General features: G+C 40.8%; 1 protein-coding gene across 5 annotated transcripts in view; it reads left to right on the top strand.

Annotated features, from left to right (window-relative positions):
- The window catches only part of C2H8orf34 (chromosome 2 C8orf34 homolog), a 281,523-nt gene that overhangs the window by 209,339 nt on the left and 58,032 nt on the right, over positions 1 to 14,152 (top strand). For all 5 annotated transcript variants that reach the window (XM_045002946.1, XM_045002944.1, XM_045002945.1 and 2 more), the window contains exons 9-10: positions 6,435 to 6,520; positions 10,820 to 10,893. In XM_045002946.1, the coding sequence (XP_044858881.1) occupies positions 6,435 to 6,520; positions 10,820 to 10,893 (160 nt within the window). The remainder of the gene's footprint in view (positions 1 to 6,434; positions 6,521 to 10,819; positions 10,894 to 14,152) is intronic.

Here is a 14,152-nt window from a genome sequence, read left to right as displayed (position 1 = left end):
GATGTTTTCTCTGATCTCAGCCTCCTTCAGCTGGGCCAGCACACTATGTGCAGCCAAAGAGGCATGGATCTCATCCAATAGAAAAGGGGAACCATAGATCTAAATTTAAGAGTGAGTTATCCCAACTGCATATTCATAATGCCCCCACTATCTAGGCCATTAACTAATTGAAAAACAAAATATAATTTAATCTCTGTGAAATCCCCCTAGTATATCCTGCCATCTTGAGAATGGAACTAAGATGAAATATTAATTCTTTTTGGTTTGCAACAAAGGAACTAGAGTAGCAGTTTAATATCTGATGCTTCTTAGGGGACTGGCTCCTGTACTTGTAAGGAGATTAAATCAATAATTCTGAGGTCTTTTCCATCTCTGACATCTATCATCGCAGGTGTTGCAATGTGACTTTTGGTAGTTGTGATATCACAGAACAATGCATTTTGGGATGTTTCTACCACGCAGGAATTACCAGTGAGATTTCATAGAAACAATAATTTTGTATTGTATTAGCCAAAACTAATTTCTGTGCAGAATACTCCCAACAGTCTCATCTGTAGGAGTGTTTGCAACATAATTCAAGGAATCTCAGTTTTTCCTTTTAGCTTAGCAGTACACATTTGAGCAGAGGCTGCATCTCAGGCAGTTGCACCTGGTCAGTTTAATATCCAACTGCACTCTGTTTTGATAACATGAATGCTCCTGTTGCAGTCTAGATCTTAAAGAATTTGACCCTAAATTCAGAGGCTCCAATTCAGCAAAGCATTTAAGCATGCGCTTAACTTTAAACATGCAAATAATTTCATTGATTTAAGTGCTTTGCTGAATCAGGGCTATAGTGTGGAGTTGTGTGTCACCTCCATGGTTGTGGTGATTAATTTTTCACTTTGTAGGGTAAATTTTATATAAGATTATAAAAAAAGTCTTGCTTGAAGTAATCGCGTACAATTTTAGTGTGTCAGTCAATGCCGAGAGAATAATTAGCACTGTAGATAAGAGGGCACCTATATGCAAATATATTTTCAGCATTTCAGCAATATTATATACTGTGTAAGTGTCAGAAACATTTATAGAAAGTATCACCCTTTCAGAAGATAGGAAGTCAAAAGAAATATTTTCATAATTGGATTTTAAAAGGAAACTCATTTCTCTCATTGTTTACATTAATCACTGCCTTTTTCAAATAAATACTGTGCTTTTAGATTTATTTAGTTTTAGGAGTGTGAAAAGAAGTTTTTCAAAGTGGTGGATAAAAAGGTGCTCTAATTACAACTTTGGACTTAATGTTTTGAATTGGTCTTTCCTTCCTCTGATGTGGACATGGGGAATTTTGATAGCTACATTCCCGCATTGAAACACTTCTAACATTTTTACTTCTGTTTTTATATCACCTTATTTTCTAAATGTGCAGGGGGGCTGTATTGCACTGATTCACCTTCATGCCTGTTCATACTCATGTATCTAGTGTAACTAGCAGGCCTGATCTTGTAGTCCTTATTCAGGCAAACTTTGATCCTGGAATCCATGGGACTTTTGCTTGAGTAAGTACTGCAGGACTGGGCCTTTAGCTGTACATAATCTGAGAAGTAATAATTCTTGTAAATTTATAGAAATTACTGTATATGCTGCAGTTCAGAATTTACAACTTCTGAATAAATTCTTTGGGCCAAATCTTGCCCTGGTTTACACCATCTGCAGCTGCATCTGTATAGGGGCTCCATAGGAGTTAAGCTTAACACAGCAGTTTGGCATAGCAATAACACTGTCATTTCTGCACAGAAATCTCCAGGCTGACCAGGGGATGTAGCCATAAAGTATAGGGACTCCCACTCCTTCTTGCCTCCAGGCTAACTTCCAGAACCCTTCCTCTGCTGGGTTCCAGGAGAGGCAGGGGAGATAGTAGCACCAGGTTGGTATCTTCTGGTTCTGGATAGATAAAGGTTAGAGTAAGATGCTTAAGGAATGCCTCCCCCACCTCACCGCCATATGCTTTAGCAGAGACAACAACTGGGCCCAAGGAAATGGTATTGCATGCCTAGATTCAGTAAAAGTATCTACATTTCTCTCTCTAGGAGACCTAAATGCAGATGATTTCACAAAACTATACTGATCACCTCTACTGTAGGAGATCACTGTTCAGATAGTGTGGATATGGGAAAATATTAGATATTAGGAATCAAGTGTTGACCCACATTAAAGAAAATAACACATAACACTAGAGGGCAGCCAGTTATTTCAGAAAGGTCTTGTTACCTGAATTAGATTTAAAGGGACACACCGTCAGATAACCAGAATTTTCAGAAGTATTTACTAGTTTTGGGTTCCTCACTTTCTGGATGCTTTGTAGAGAAGAAGCCTGATTCTCTATTGCCCTGCATACATGTCGTCATTTACATCAGTGCAAAGGGATTGTAAAATACTACCAAATCAGACTGGTACTATTTTATATCCTCTTTGCACTGGTGTAAAAGACTATGCAAGATGAAAGGCAAAGGAGAATCAGGGCTTAAGATATCTATTCTAAAGAAATTTTACCCTGATTTCTGTGTGGAATCAGAGTCAGTGGAACTGCATGCAAAATCAAGGGTCTGTGCATGCCAACGCCTCTGCAGTATCAGATCTTAAAGAATTAACAGAAGTCTTTGTGCAGTGCTTCCCATGCTAATGGCAGCTGCAGCATGATGCAACATAGCTCCCCCTAGAAGATATTCAGCAAGAATAGATCAACAGGAAAGCAACATCAATCAAGAAAGGAGTAACAAGTCTGATCCTTTTTTTAAAATGTGATGCTACTCATAATTTAGTGTGTGACATCTAAATACTATGGGAACATCACTTAAAAATGCAAAGAAATAAAGTAGATTAGATAGAAATGCTCTCTTGGAGGAACTGAGACAGAGTTCATCTGTGATCTGTGTAGTCTGATTCAGTATTTTGAGATGTACAATAAAAATTAAAGCTTTGTCTAAGGATGTCACCTGTGTTTACCAAAACCACTTAAAAAAACAAATGAACATTTGTGAAATAGAAAATGAAGTCAATAAACAACGTTGGGGAAAAAAAACAAAAACTTGAGACCTCAAGACAAAGGGAAAATATTTCAACACTTAAAAGACAATGTTTTTGGTCTAGCAACAAAATATTTGCATTCTGTAGAGGAAAAGGCACACATTAAAATAATCTATTTAATCCCAATGCTCAATAAATGAAGATGTGTAGGAGCTGTGTGATTTTTAACCTTTTAAGAAGAGTTTGGTAAATCTAGTGTATATTTAATTTTACAAAATGAAAATCCATTTTAATATATATCAACATCAGATATATTTAAATAAATACATTGTTGCATGCTGGAATGAAATCCAGATTATGCCAAATACAGGATTTTTCCATACAAAAACTCTTATGGAATGGTTCTCAGAATTGCTATTTAGTCCTGAGCAGAGACCTTGTGTACCTTTCTAAGGGGCATATGTCCTAAGAGATAGCATAGGACAATACACATGTGGCCCATCTGTGAACAAAATCAGTTCATTGTGTAAAGGGGTAAAGTGGACAACTCATCTACTCCTTTGGGCAGGAGAAGCAGAGCTATTTGGTTGGTGATGTGAAGGTCAAGCAAACTTGCCTTTGATCAACCCTATTCCCTGTTCTCATGTTGCTTCTCCTTGCCCCATTGCTGGGATTGCTCAGGAAATAGGAATTACTACAGCCCTAGAATTAGGGGCCCAGATCTTTGCTCTGATCAACCTAACTGATTTAGGCACCTAAGTCTCATTGAAAGTTATTGGAACTTAGGAGCCTAAGTACCTAAGTCACTTCTGAAAGTGAGACGTAGGGCTAGATTTTCAATAGTTAGACATAGGGCTTGTGGAATTTTCAAAAGCGCTTAGGTCTTCAACTCCTATTGAAATCAATGGCAGGTAGGCACCTAGACTTTTTTTTGGGGGGGGGGGGGAACACACACACACACACACTATCTGCATCTTTAGGTACCTAAATGCTATTAAACATCTTTCTCTCAGATTCCTATCAGTTAGGTATTGCAATGCTGAGTGGGGAAATGCCTAAATATCTATAAAAAGGTGGGTCATAGTGATTACCCTTATGTGATTCCAGCAGGGAAGGAGAGGGATGGACAGGCTGTGTTGTTGTTGTTGTTGTTTTTTTTGAAGTTGGGGACCCAGGACATCTTTCACTTCTGGTCCCTGGTGGGTGGATATCCTCCTGATCAGAGTGCATGACTAAAGTGTGTGTGGATGGTGAGTGTCAGTTTGATGCAAAGAGAGCTGATGCTTTTGTTGATGGATCGATCTTTTCCCGATGGATCGATCTTTTCCCTGATTATTGTTGGGAAGGCGTGCTTCTCCCTGGCTGAGCCACATCAGCATCTTTGAACTTGTTCCTAGTTGACTGCCAGCCCTGGAAGAGCTGCCCTCTGAGTTAGGACAGGAGAGCCACTTGAGTGTGCTTAGTACCTTCTTCTGTGTCAGTAACCAGTGTCTTATTACCATTTAGTACAGTCCTGCAGGATGGATTTATACATGGTTAGATTAAGGCATAGGCAACCTAGGCACATGGGTAGCTGGAGTGGAGGGAGGATAGCGTGAGTGGCATTGTGACCCTGTGCACCAGATCACAATGCCACTCACTCAAGTTTGGTCTTGCTGCCGTCCCCATCCCCTGTCATGATGGACGGGAGGGGAGGCAGGGCACCAGCACTGCTCCTCCATGCTGCTGCCATGGGGCTGGCTCATGCACCAGTACCTAAACCAGAGGACTAGTCAGAACTTTACCCTCATCATCCAGAGAGGTGGACGGGAAGTTTCAGTGAGTGCCTGCATGGGGGAGCCAGCCAGGAAAGGGGCAGTGGGCACAAGGGGGTTAATAGGGCAGCATCCATGCAGCAGTAGCCAATTACTTACTGACCTGGATAGGAGAAGGTTAACTAAGAAACATCCAGTGATGGGTTAATTGTTCCAGTGAGCTAGAATGTTGTAGTTCATAGACTCCGCTAAATTCATTCAATTTAAATTTGTTTTTTAATATTCTCCATGTTCTAATAAACATCACTATTTAAAATGAACTATAGGTAATTGACATTTATATGAGATTAAGTGCTACAAATTACCACCCAAGGATGAAAACAAGACTCAGGGTTCAGAGGAGCCTGAAGAGGGCCAGTGGGACTCATCTAAGCACTTGATTAGAAACATAAGCAAGAAGGGCACTTATTCCTAAAAAGTGCTGCTGAGACACTCATTGCAATCTGCAGATGTAAAGAGGAAAGCATAGGAAACTGAAAAAAGAAGGTGCTTTTACACACATTCTCTTCTGTAAAAGTATAACTGAAAATATGCAGTGGCGCTGTAACCATGTCTGTCCCAGGATATTAGAGAGACAAAGTGGGGGAGGAAATATCTTTTACTGGATCAATTTCTGTTGGTTAGAGAGACAAACTTTCAAGCTCTCACCCACCTTGTCTCTCTAATACAGATAGAGAGATGCTTCTGATTGGTTTAAATGGGTTATAAAAATTCACATTAAGCACTTAATAGCATATCAAGACATTTGAAGGTAAGATCCTCAGCTGGAGGATGTCTCCGCTGGACCCATAAATATTAGCACAGGTCTTACAAAATTATGTATGGTAGGTTTCGGTTGACTCTTTCCCCACAGTCGGTTTCTTTTATTAAACATTTTGGAATGTGTGCTAGATGGGGCTATTCTGTAGTGTTCCCTTCAGAGCCACGCATTGCATTGCAGGCGCTCCCTGCTTTAGTCCACAAGTTTTGGCTGCCTGCTTGAAACTAGGTGGGCTGTGCCATCAGTTTGGCATCAATCTCTAAACAGTCAAGTAACAATAATAAAAATTCTTAATTTGGCTTTCTGTGCCTTTAAATAAAGAAACAAAACTCAAAGAAAAGCACTTAGTGGTGGTCCTTGAAGGCAAGGCTCTGATCTTGCCTCTGGGTTAGCACTGAGGAGCTCCTCTTCTGTCCCACATTCACTCAGAACTGCCCCTCCCCCCACCCCCGAGAAGACCCAGGCAAGGCTCCTTATCTGGCCAGCTAGCTCCCGATTGTCAGTGTTTCCTGCCCCTTCTAGGCTTTGGAGGACTAAGTCTTGTTGGTAGCCAGTCTGAACAGATTTTCCTTGCACAGAGGTGTCAGGGCACCAAGAGCACAAGCAGGGGGCAGAGAAGGCCTGATAGACCCTATCACAGAATGCTATAATGTTGTGGATAATGAAAGTTTGCATGTTTGAATCTTAAATATCTATTTTCTAGCTAACCTTGTCCTTTAATATTTGGAATGTTAGGTGGTTAGATATGGCCAGGAATAAACTACCTCAGTCTCATATCCACAGGTCAATTCAGAAAGAACAGTTCAGAAATCTATATTCTATAATGTTTACATACATGTTTTTTCTCCATTTAGACTGCAAGGAGATAACTTGGCAGAAACCGCAGAGGATGTCTCACTAGTGTCTCAGATGACCGAGCAAGCGGCATCGGATTCCAATGGTAAGTCATACAATATGTGTCGCTGCCCTTCACAGCAAAAAATAGTGAAGAAATAGTGGGGTCAAATAATATATTGTAGTAAAAAAATACATACATTTAGATTTAAACTCCACACCAAAGAGTGCTTGTCCAGCACTGATCACCCTTGACAATAAAAATGAGGTGTGCAATAACTCAAAAGATCAGTAGTACTTCTGTGATCAGGGTTGTGCATTGAGATCATGCTGATCAGCAGGCAACCTACATTTTCCTCCAAAGAGAAATCCTGCCTCCAACTGTGTCAGCCCTCCTCTAATTCCCACACCAACATATGGGCTTTGTTATGTGCCCGGGGCAAGTTTTGGGCTATTTTGGGCTGGGATGGGGAAAATGCCTGTGGAAATGGGCCTTCTTGTGAATGTTCTGCCAGCAGGCCTCTCACTTTCATACCAAAGGGGGTCTAGCTTGATCTCAGCTACAGCAGTTATGTCATGGGGAAGGAGGTAGCCTCTCAGATTGGAACAGTTTTTTGGGTACAAAATGTCTAGATGTAAACAACTTTGATGTGGATCTTTTTGGATTTTATCAGTCCCCCATCAGTTAAGCCATTTTTGAGCCTGGTAAATAAAAACAAAACTGAACTACTGTGGACTGTAACAAATCTACTTTTACTTATTTCACTGAATGTCTTCCCTCCTGTATAATGTCTGCCCTCCTGGAGACAATAGCAACCTAAATCTTCTGCTGATATTTGGATAGTCTTAAATTATTGCTCCATTCCTCACCCTCATTTTGCAAACAGTGAGTGTCAATGTTTGTAATTGAGTATGTGTCACTGAATAGTGAATTAAGCTTTTGTTTGGAGGTTAGCCCTCATTTTCCCCTCCCAAACACCCTTGCCCCAACAAAAATGCACTCTGCCATGCTGTCGCAGAATGATATCTCCATTGGACCCATAAGTATTAACATAAGTCTTACAATATTATCTACAGTAGATTTCACTTGAGTCTTTCCCCAAAGTCGATTTCTTTTATTGAACGTTTTGGAATGTGTGCCAGGTGGGGCTACTGTGCCTAGTGCTAGCATCAGAAGGTGGGCAACATGGACTTTAGTAACTCAGTCAGTGGTTATGGGTCTATTATAGGAGAGGGTGGATGAGATTCTGTGGCTTGCAACATGCAGGAGGTCAGACTAGATGATCATGTTGATTCCTTCTGGCCTTAAAGTCTATGACAAAACACTCCTGCTATGGGATGGAGACTCCTGCATCTGATGGGCATTTGGAGGAATTGAGGACATCCCCAAATCCTGTGCTTCCTCCCCAAAGATATTTAAAAGAGAGAAGGGAGCAGGTTTCCTCAGTAGTAGGCAGGCTAGTGGAGCAGGGACCCCAGCCTTACCCCACACACATCTGCCTCTTGCAGCTGAGGAGCTGCACACTAACAACTTGCTACCTAGATAGACAAAAAATATTGCCTCCAGGGAAGAGGAGAGATGGCAGCAGTGATGTACTGCCAAAATTTTAACAAGGGGCTCTCAGAAATGTTCTGCCTCATGTGGCATTCCCTGGGCAAAATATTCCCTTCTTAAAATGTTTTTTTTTCTCTTAAAGTGTTGACTAGCAATATATTTTGATTGAAAAATGACTTTCATAAATAGGCACAATCCAGAAATAGGCATGAAACTCATAGCTGCCTAGCCGATCAATCTTTACTATATTTAGAGTACAGCCTGATTTCTGTATATCTTATATTTCCCTGCAGTTGGTATTGTATATGTGGTAATAATCATCTCCAAACAGAAAATCTTTTAAATACTGTTGGAAAACTCCTGTAATACCAAGCACAGCTATTCTATTACGTTTCCAATTTTTAGTTACGTCCTATGAGAATGCATCGTAAGATAAACCTTTCTGCTAGTTTTTTTTTTAAAATCAGGCTTGTCCAATGTAATTTGTTTATTTTCTGTTCTTAGTTATCACTACTAATCATGCTGTAGTCCCTGCTGAGAGAATACTTATATACTGAGAAATGCTGATAACTGTTGGTTCAGAATACACAAGCACAGTGCTTGTGCACAGATGCCTAGCAAAATTAAAGTGCATGCCTTTGTTTTTGGCTAGTGATCTGCTACTTAGTTAGTGGGCATGATAAGTTATTAGATCTGGAGTACAGCTCTTTTGCATTTTAGAATGTATTGGGTTCAGAATTAATTAGCTAACTATCTGGTCTAGCAACCCATATGCATGAGTAATCCTGGATCATGCAATTCAGCCAACTTTTATGTGAGTAAAAGCTGCAGCATCAGGCACTAAACTAGGTTCACTGGGAATTCAGGGCCTAATTTTGATTTCTACTACGTTGTTTTACATTAGTGTAACCCTGTTGAATTAAATGGATCTAATCTAATGTTAAATGATAGAGTAGAATCAGACCCTCAGTATTAAGATTTTAGAATACAAGACTTTTGTAATTTGTTATAAATCAACTCTTTTCTCTGCATGGAACCATATATCTTCACTAAAAATGATAAGCAGAGGAATTTAATAGCTCAGTACCAAATACTGCTCATAGCAAACAGCCTGAGTGTCCCTAGGTTATGTTACAGGAATTTCCATGGAGGTTAGGGATGGGGAGAAGCAGATTCCCCCCCACACACACACACACAGGTCTGTCCAGTCCCTTACCATGGATTCACTACCCGAGCCTCTGCTCTTTCTTTGGAATGTCCCCAGCTGGGGTCCATGGTGGTAAAGACACTCTGTAAAGCATCCCTCGTCTGCCCTGCAGCAGGACCACATGAGTCCCTTTGCTTCCACAACGCTATCTGCTGTTGGGGGAGCAATATTCCCTTCCCTCTCCCCAGCCTGTGATTTTTCAACTCGAATACTGAGGAACTGCTGCAGCAATTTACAGCATTCACTTAACAACTGCTTCTGGCCCTTCCATGTAAAGAAGTGCACCTTACTCTGCAAGAAGTCCCCATGAAACCAAGGAGAAAAGGCCCTAAATGTGAAAACTAATGAAAAAATATATTTAATTGAAACATATCTTTGTAGTCAGTGCATGCTTTCATGGGGAATCAAATACAAGAGTTGTACTAGAGAACAAATTGCTAATGCGAAAGAAATAAAGAGCATGGGTTGTTATGGGCAGCATCTAGTGCTAAAATATTGCTGCAGTTGATACAAGTATAATGTAAAATGAGATTCTTCATGATATGTCACTTAGCTGCATAAATGTCCAAGGTACAGGAGGGAATTTGGCAATTTTAACTGAAACACTCTGAAAAGAACAAAAATAATACATACTTTGTACAGCAACATATATATGTGGTATTTATAGGTTTATTGTGTTAGGGATACAGATTATGTTGTGTGATATAGTGTAATTAGTGAGTTTAATCAACTTTAGTTGTCTATTATACAAAGAATTCTTTGTTGTGAAAATTACAATTCCCTGTTCATATAAATTATTGGTTTCTATTTTCTTTATGTAATTAACCAACAAATGATTTCTAACTAGGAGTGTTTGTTTAAAAAGGCTATAATGAATGTTCCATAAACTCTTTTCCTGTAAGCAGTAGATATTAAAAATTTCCAGGTTGGCATTCTGATGTATTGGAAAAAGTATTTAAATGAGGGATGTTAAGTATTAGCATAAGTAGGGTAGCTGTGCTTAGTTTTAAACATGTGCATATTATTTCATCTGAGACTGTTATGGCCAAATTCAGAGCTGAAATTAATGAAGGAGAGAGGAGTATGTGGGATATAAGTCCATGCAGAATTCAGCCTATAATTTAATTTCTAACAACACTAGTGTCTTAATGGAAAACAATTCTTATACTGTACTTTGAGGTTTCTGAATGTTGCCCTCTAAGACTGCTAGCACTTCTGTTTTCCCAGGATGTTTTGTTTTAACAGCATTCCAGTGGGAGTCTAAATTGGTTTAATTAAATTAAAGCTGCTTAACTGTGCTACTGTACACACTAAAGGACAAGCAGGATTTTGTTTTAATAGCTAAACTAATAATAAAAATAAGCTACAGACATCTTGGCAGCTGTACTTAGTTATTTGTCACCCTAATCCATTTAGAAATACTCTCCCACATTCTACCAAGCCATTATTCATGCACAGTAACTGAGCACAAACCTAGACACGCATTAAAATCTATACAAAGTATAACTTAAACCCAACACTTGTTCTGTAGTCACATTTACCATCCTGGCAGTTAATTTACAGGTTTTATTTTCTCTGAGATTAATTATGCTCCAATTAATTAGATGAATGTGCATTACTACTTTTCTACTTCTTTGGAACAGTTTCAGTGCCTGAGGTGGAAACACTGATGGAGGATGCTGATGAATTTGAGAGTGCATCTCAAATAACAGGACCTGTAAGTATCTTCGTTTACAGATGTGCCAGTCTGCCAAAACAAGCTGTTGAAATAAGACTTTATATAAAGCTGAAGGGTATACATGAAAAATAATACCTGAATGATGAATTCTGTGGTAATGTTGATTCCTTCAGTGGGGCAGGGGAGGTACTACCTTGAAACTATTTTTTTTCCCCTACACACTTGGAACCATACACGTCTCAATAGCAACATAGTTCCTATTGAAAGCAGTGGAAGTTCCACACATGGATCCAAAGCATTGTATGCAACTCTGCTATTAAAGGTCAAATAACTATTTCACTAGCTTGGTAGTTTTTGCTTTATGCTCTATTGATGACAATAAATTAATCTAATTCTAAATTTAGTTATGAAATTTGCATTTAACATCTCTCAGGACAATTTAGGCCATTTGATATTGGGTGCTAGGAAACAAATAGAAAAGTGAAAGAGGTACTTGTTTAAAGTATCTGATTAAAAAATAAATAAATGACGAAATGTTAAATCTGATAAAATTTGAAACAAAGTTCTTATTTTGGAATGCAGTGGAATGTTATAACGGTTGTAGAAAATATAGTTAGAGCTCAAACTATTTGAAGTCCAAAGTGGCCATGTGTAAAGACTGAGAGTAGAGTATATGCCCAAGTAAATTACTATTTCTCAAGCAAACAAAACAAACTAAAAAGTAAACTACTGCCTCCTACTGGTGAAGTTTAGAAACTTACTTAATTAAGCTTCATGCTAGTATATTATGAAGTAATAAGTGCTGCTCACATACAGGAATTCTATTTTGTTATATCCCTTAAATGCAGATAAGGTGTAATGAATCCCTTTCTCCTAAGTGAAAAGTAAGCCAATCCAGTTGTTGTTTGAGCTAAGGAAAGAAGGGCCCTATTGCTAAGAATTAGCATATCTGTAGTCTATGATCATACAACCACTTAAATAATAATACTAATATTTAGCCCATACAATACCTTACATCCAGTGATGTCAGAGCAGTTCACAGACTTGAACTGATTTTAAGCCTCACAACACCTGTGTAAGATAGATAGGGACAGAGATGTATTGCCAAAGGAATAGGAGAATTTTGTGGGTTGGCTTGAGGCTCCTGTTAATTTCCCCAGTTATGCTCTGCTTCACATGGAGCTAACAGCAAGCATTGTAATAAATTCACTTTATTTTTTTTTGTATTGAATCGAAAACCATGACTATCACTTTTAATTTTTCCCCCTTGGCAAAAATTATAGCAGGCGGTGAGGAGGACAGGTTTCCATGGCCAGCATTTTTAAAAATGTAATTTAATGAAGGAGGGAAGAGATAGGGAAGAAAAAAAGTTCAATCCATTTATCAAACAAAAGCGATAGCATTTTACAGCCTTGCATATTGATTATTTTAGATATAGATGTAACTGTGTATTTCATAACCCATATCTCATTTAGATAGGGTTACCAGATAGCAACTGTGGGAAAAAAAAGGATGGAGTGGGGGGTAATAGGCTCCTATATAAGAAAAAGTTCCAAAAAATGGGACTGTCCCTTTAAAAATGGGACATCTGGTCACCCTACATTTAGAGCTCTGCTAGTCATTCATCACCTTATCTTTGTGTCTAATGGCATTTTAAAGATTATGATGTCCAACAATGTCTAGGAATGTGAATGGATACTTTTTTGTGGGTTTTTCCAAATATGGTTAAACAAGTTACACGTACACATTAAAACATAGATATCCTCAAGAAAGAAAGGCTGATCCAGTGGTAGGGCATTTGTCTGGGACTCAAGACCTAGGTTCAATTTCATGCTCCCTGTGACGGGGTTCGACTCACCACTGCTGGCGCCCCCTGCTATTCACTCCAGGAATTAGCTCTTGCCTGCTGCAGAGCACCCTTGATGTGTGGTAGCTCGCCCATTGTCTCTGCTCTGCTGTCCTGGGAATCCGCATTTCTCCCTGATCGTCAGCATCCTCTTCAGGACAGTCTTCATCCGCTTCAGGACACTGCCCTCTGGCAGTGCCCACTACTCTGGTCTCACCCCATTCTGGCGGAGGAGGGGGTGTAGTTAACAGTAACAGTTAACTTGTTTGCCCTGCCTCGGTGACCAGCCACAACTCTAGAATCTGGCCCCTCATCTTAGGGCAGGTCACAGTCTGTCTTGGTCAATCTCCTTGGTGGCCAGGGGCAATGCCAGGGTAGAAGGGGGGACCCAGGCCCACCCACTACTCTGGGTCCCAACCCAGGGGCCCCCCATCGGTGGCCTCCCTCTGCCCTCCTTCTCTCCTCTCTTGCCCTCTTAGCTTCCCTGGGCCACTTCCCCTTTGACCCTATGCACCTTCTCGACCCTTGTAGCAAGGGCCACAGCCTGACAGGTATCTGGGCCGTAGTCCCGCTCCACTTCCCCAAGCCTGCCCAGCACTGCTCTGTCCAAGGTGCTGCTCCTTAGCTCCAGAGCTAGTCCTCCCTCACTAGTCAGGGAGTCACTGACTTTGCCTCTGCTAGGCAGCCTTTATATAGGACCCAGCCTGGCCCTGATTGGCTGCCTCTTTCCCTGCCCTGATTGGCTCTCCTCAGGCCTTGGCTGATTGGCTGCTGGTCTGCACAGCCTCTGGGGCCTGGTTTAGCCCTTCTTCTCAGGGGGTGGGGCACCACTCCACCACACTCCCCCGAAGACTTCCTTTTGGTAAGTTACTCACTGTGACAGTTCTTTATTGAAAAAATATAGTGATAAATGCTTACCAGGACAAATATGTACATTAAATAATGTAAAGCACTTAGGTACTAATAGGATCCCCTTCACCATCGTATAGGGTTGCCAGCTTGGTAGTATTTAAAAACCAGACACCAGCAGGAGTGCCGGAATATCCCCTGCCCTGCCTCTTTTCCCCAAGGCACCACCCCTGTCCTGCTTCTCCCACCCCCCCCCCAAGCCCTGCCCCTGTCCCACCCCTTCCCTGAGGCCCTGCCTCTTCCCCTGAGGCCCCGTCCTGTCCACTCCTCTTCTCCCCTCCTCCCATCTCTCACTACTTTTCCTTTCCTTTCCCATACCCCCCTGCCCGGGTCAGGAGGAACTTGCCTGCGGAGACAGGGCTGGAAGCTGCAGCCACTTGACACAGGTAGGAGATGACCCTGGCTGAGTAGAGGCACATGTGTGATGACCCAGTGCCTCACCACCTCCCCTGCCCTCAGTAACCGGACTTTGCATGTCCGCTCAGTAGATCTGACCAGACACTGTGAGGTCCCCTTTTCAACTGGACTTTCCGGTTGAAAAAC

This window comes from Mauremys mutica, chromosome 2 (genome assembly GCF_020497125.1).
Source record: "Mauremys mutica isolate MM-2020 ecotype Southern chromosome 2, ASM2049712v1, whole genome shotgun sequence".
NCBI classification, from domain to species: Eukaryota; Metazoa; Chordata; order Testudines; family Geoemydidae; genus Mauremys; species Mauremys mutica.
Note: the sequence above shows the minus strand (reverse complement) of the source record. Positions and strands in the feature narration are given on the sequence as shown.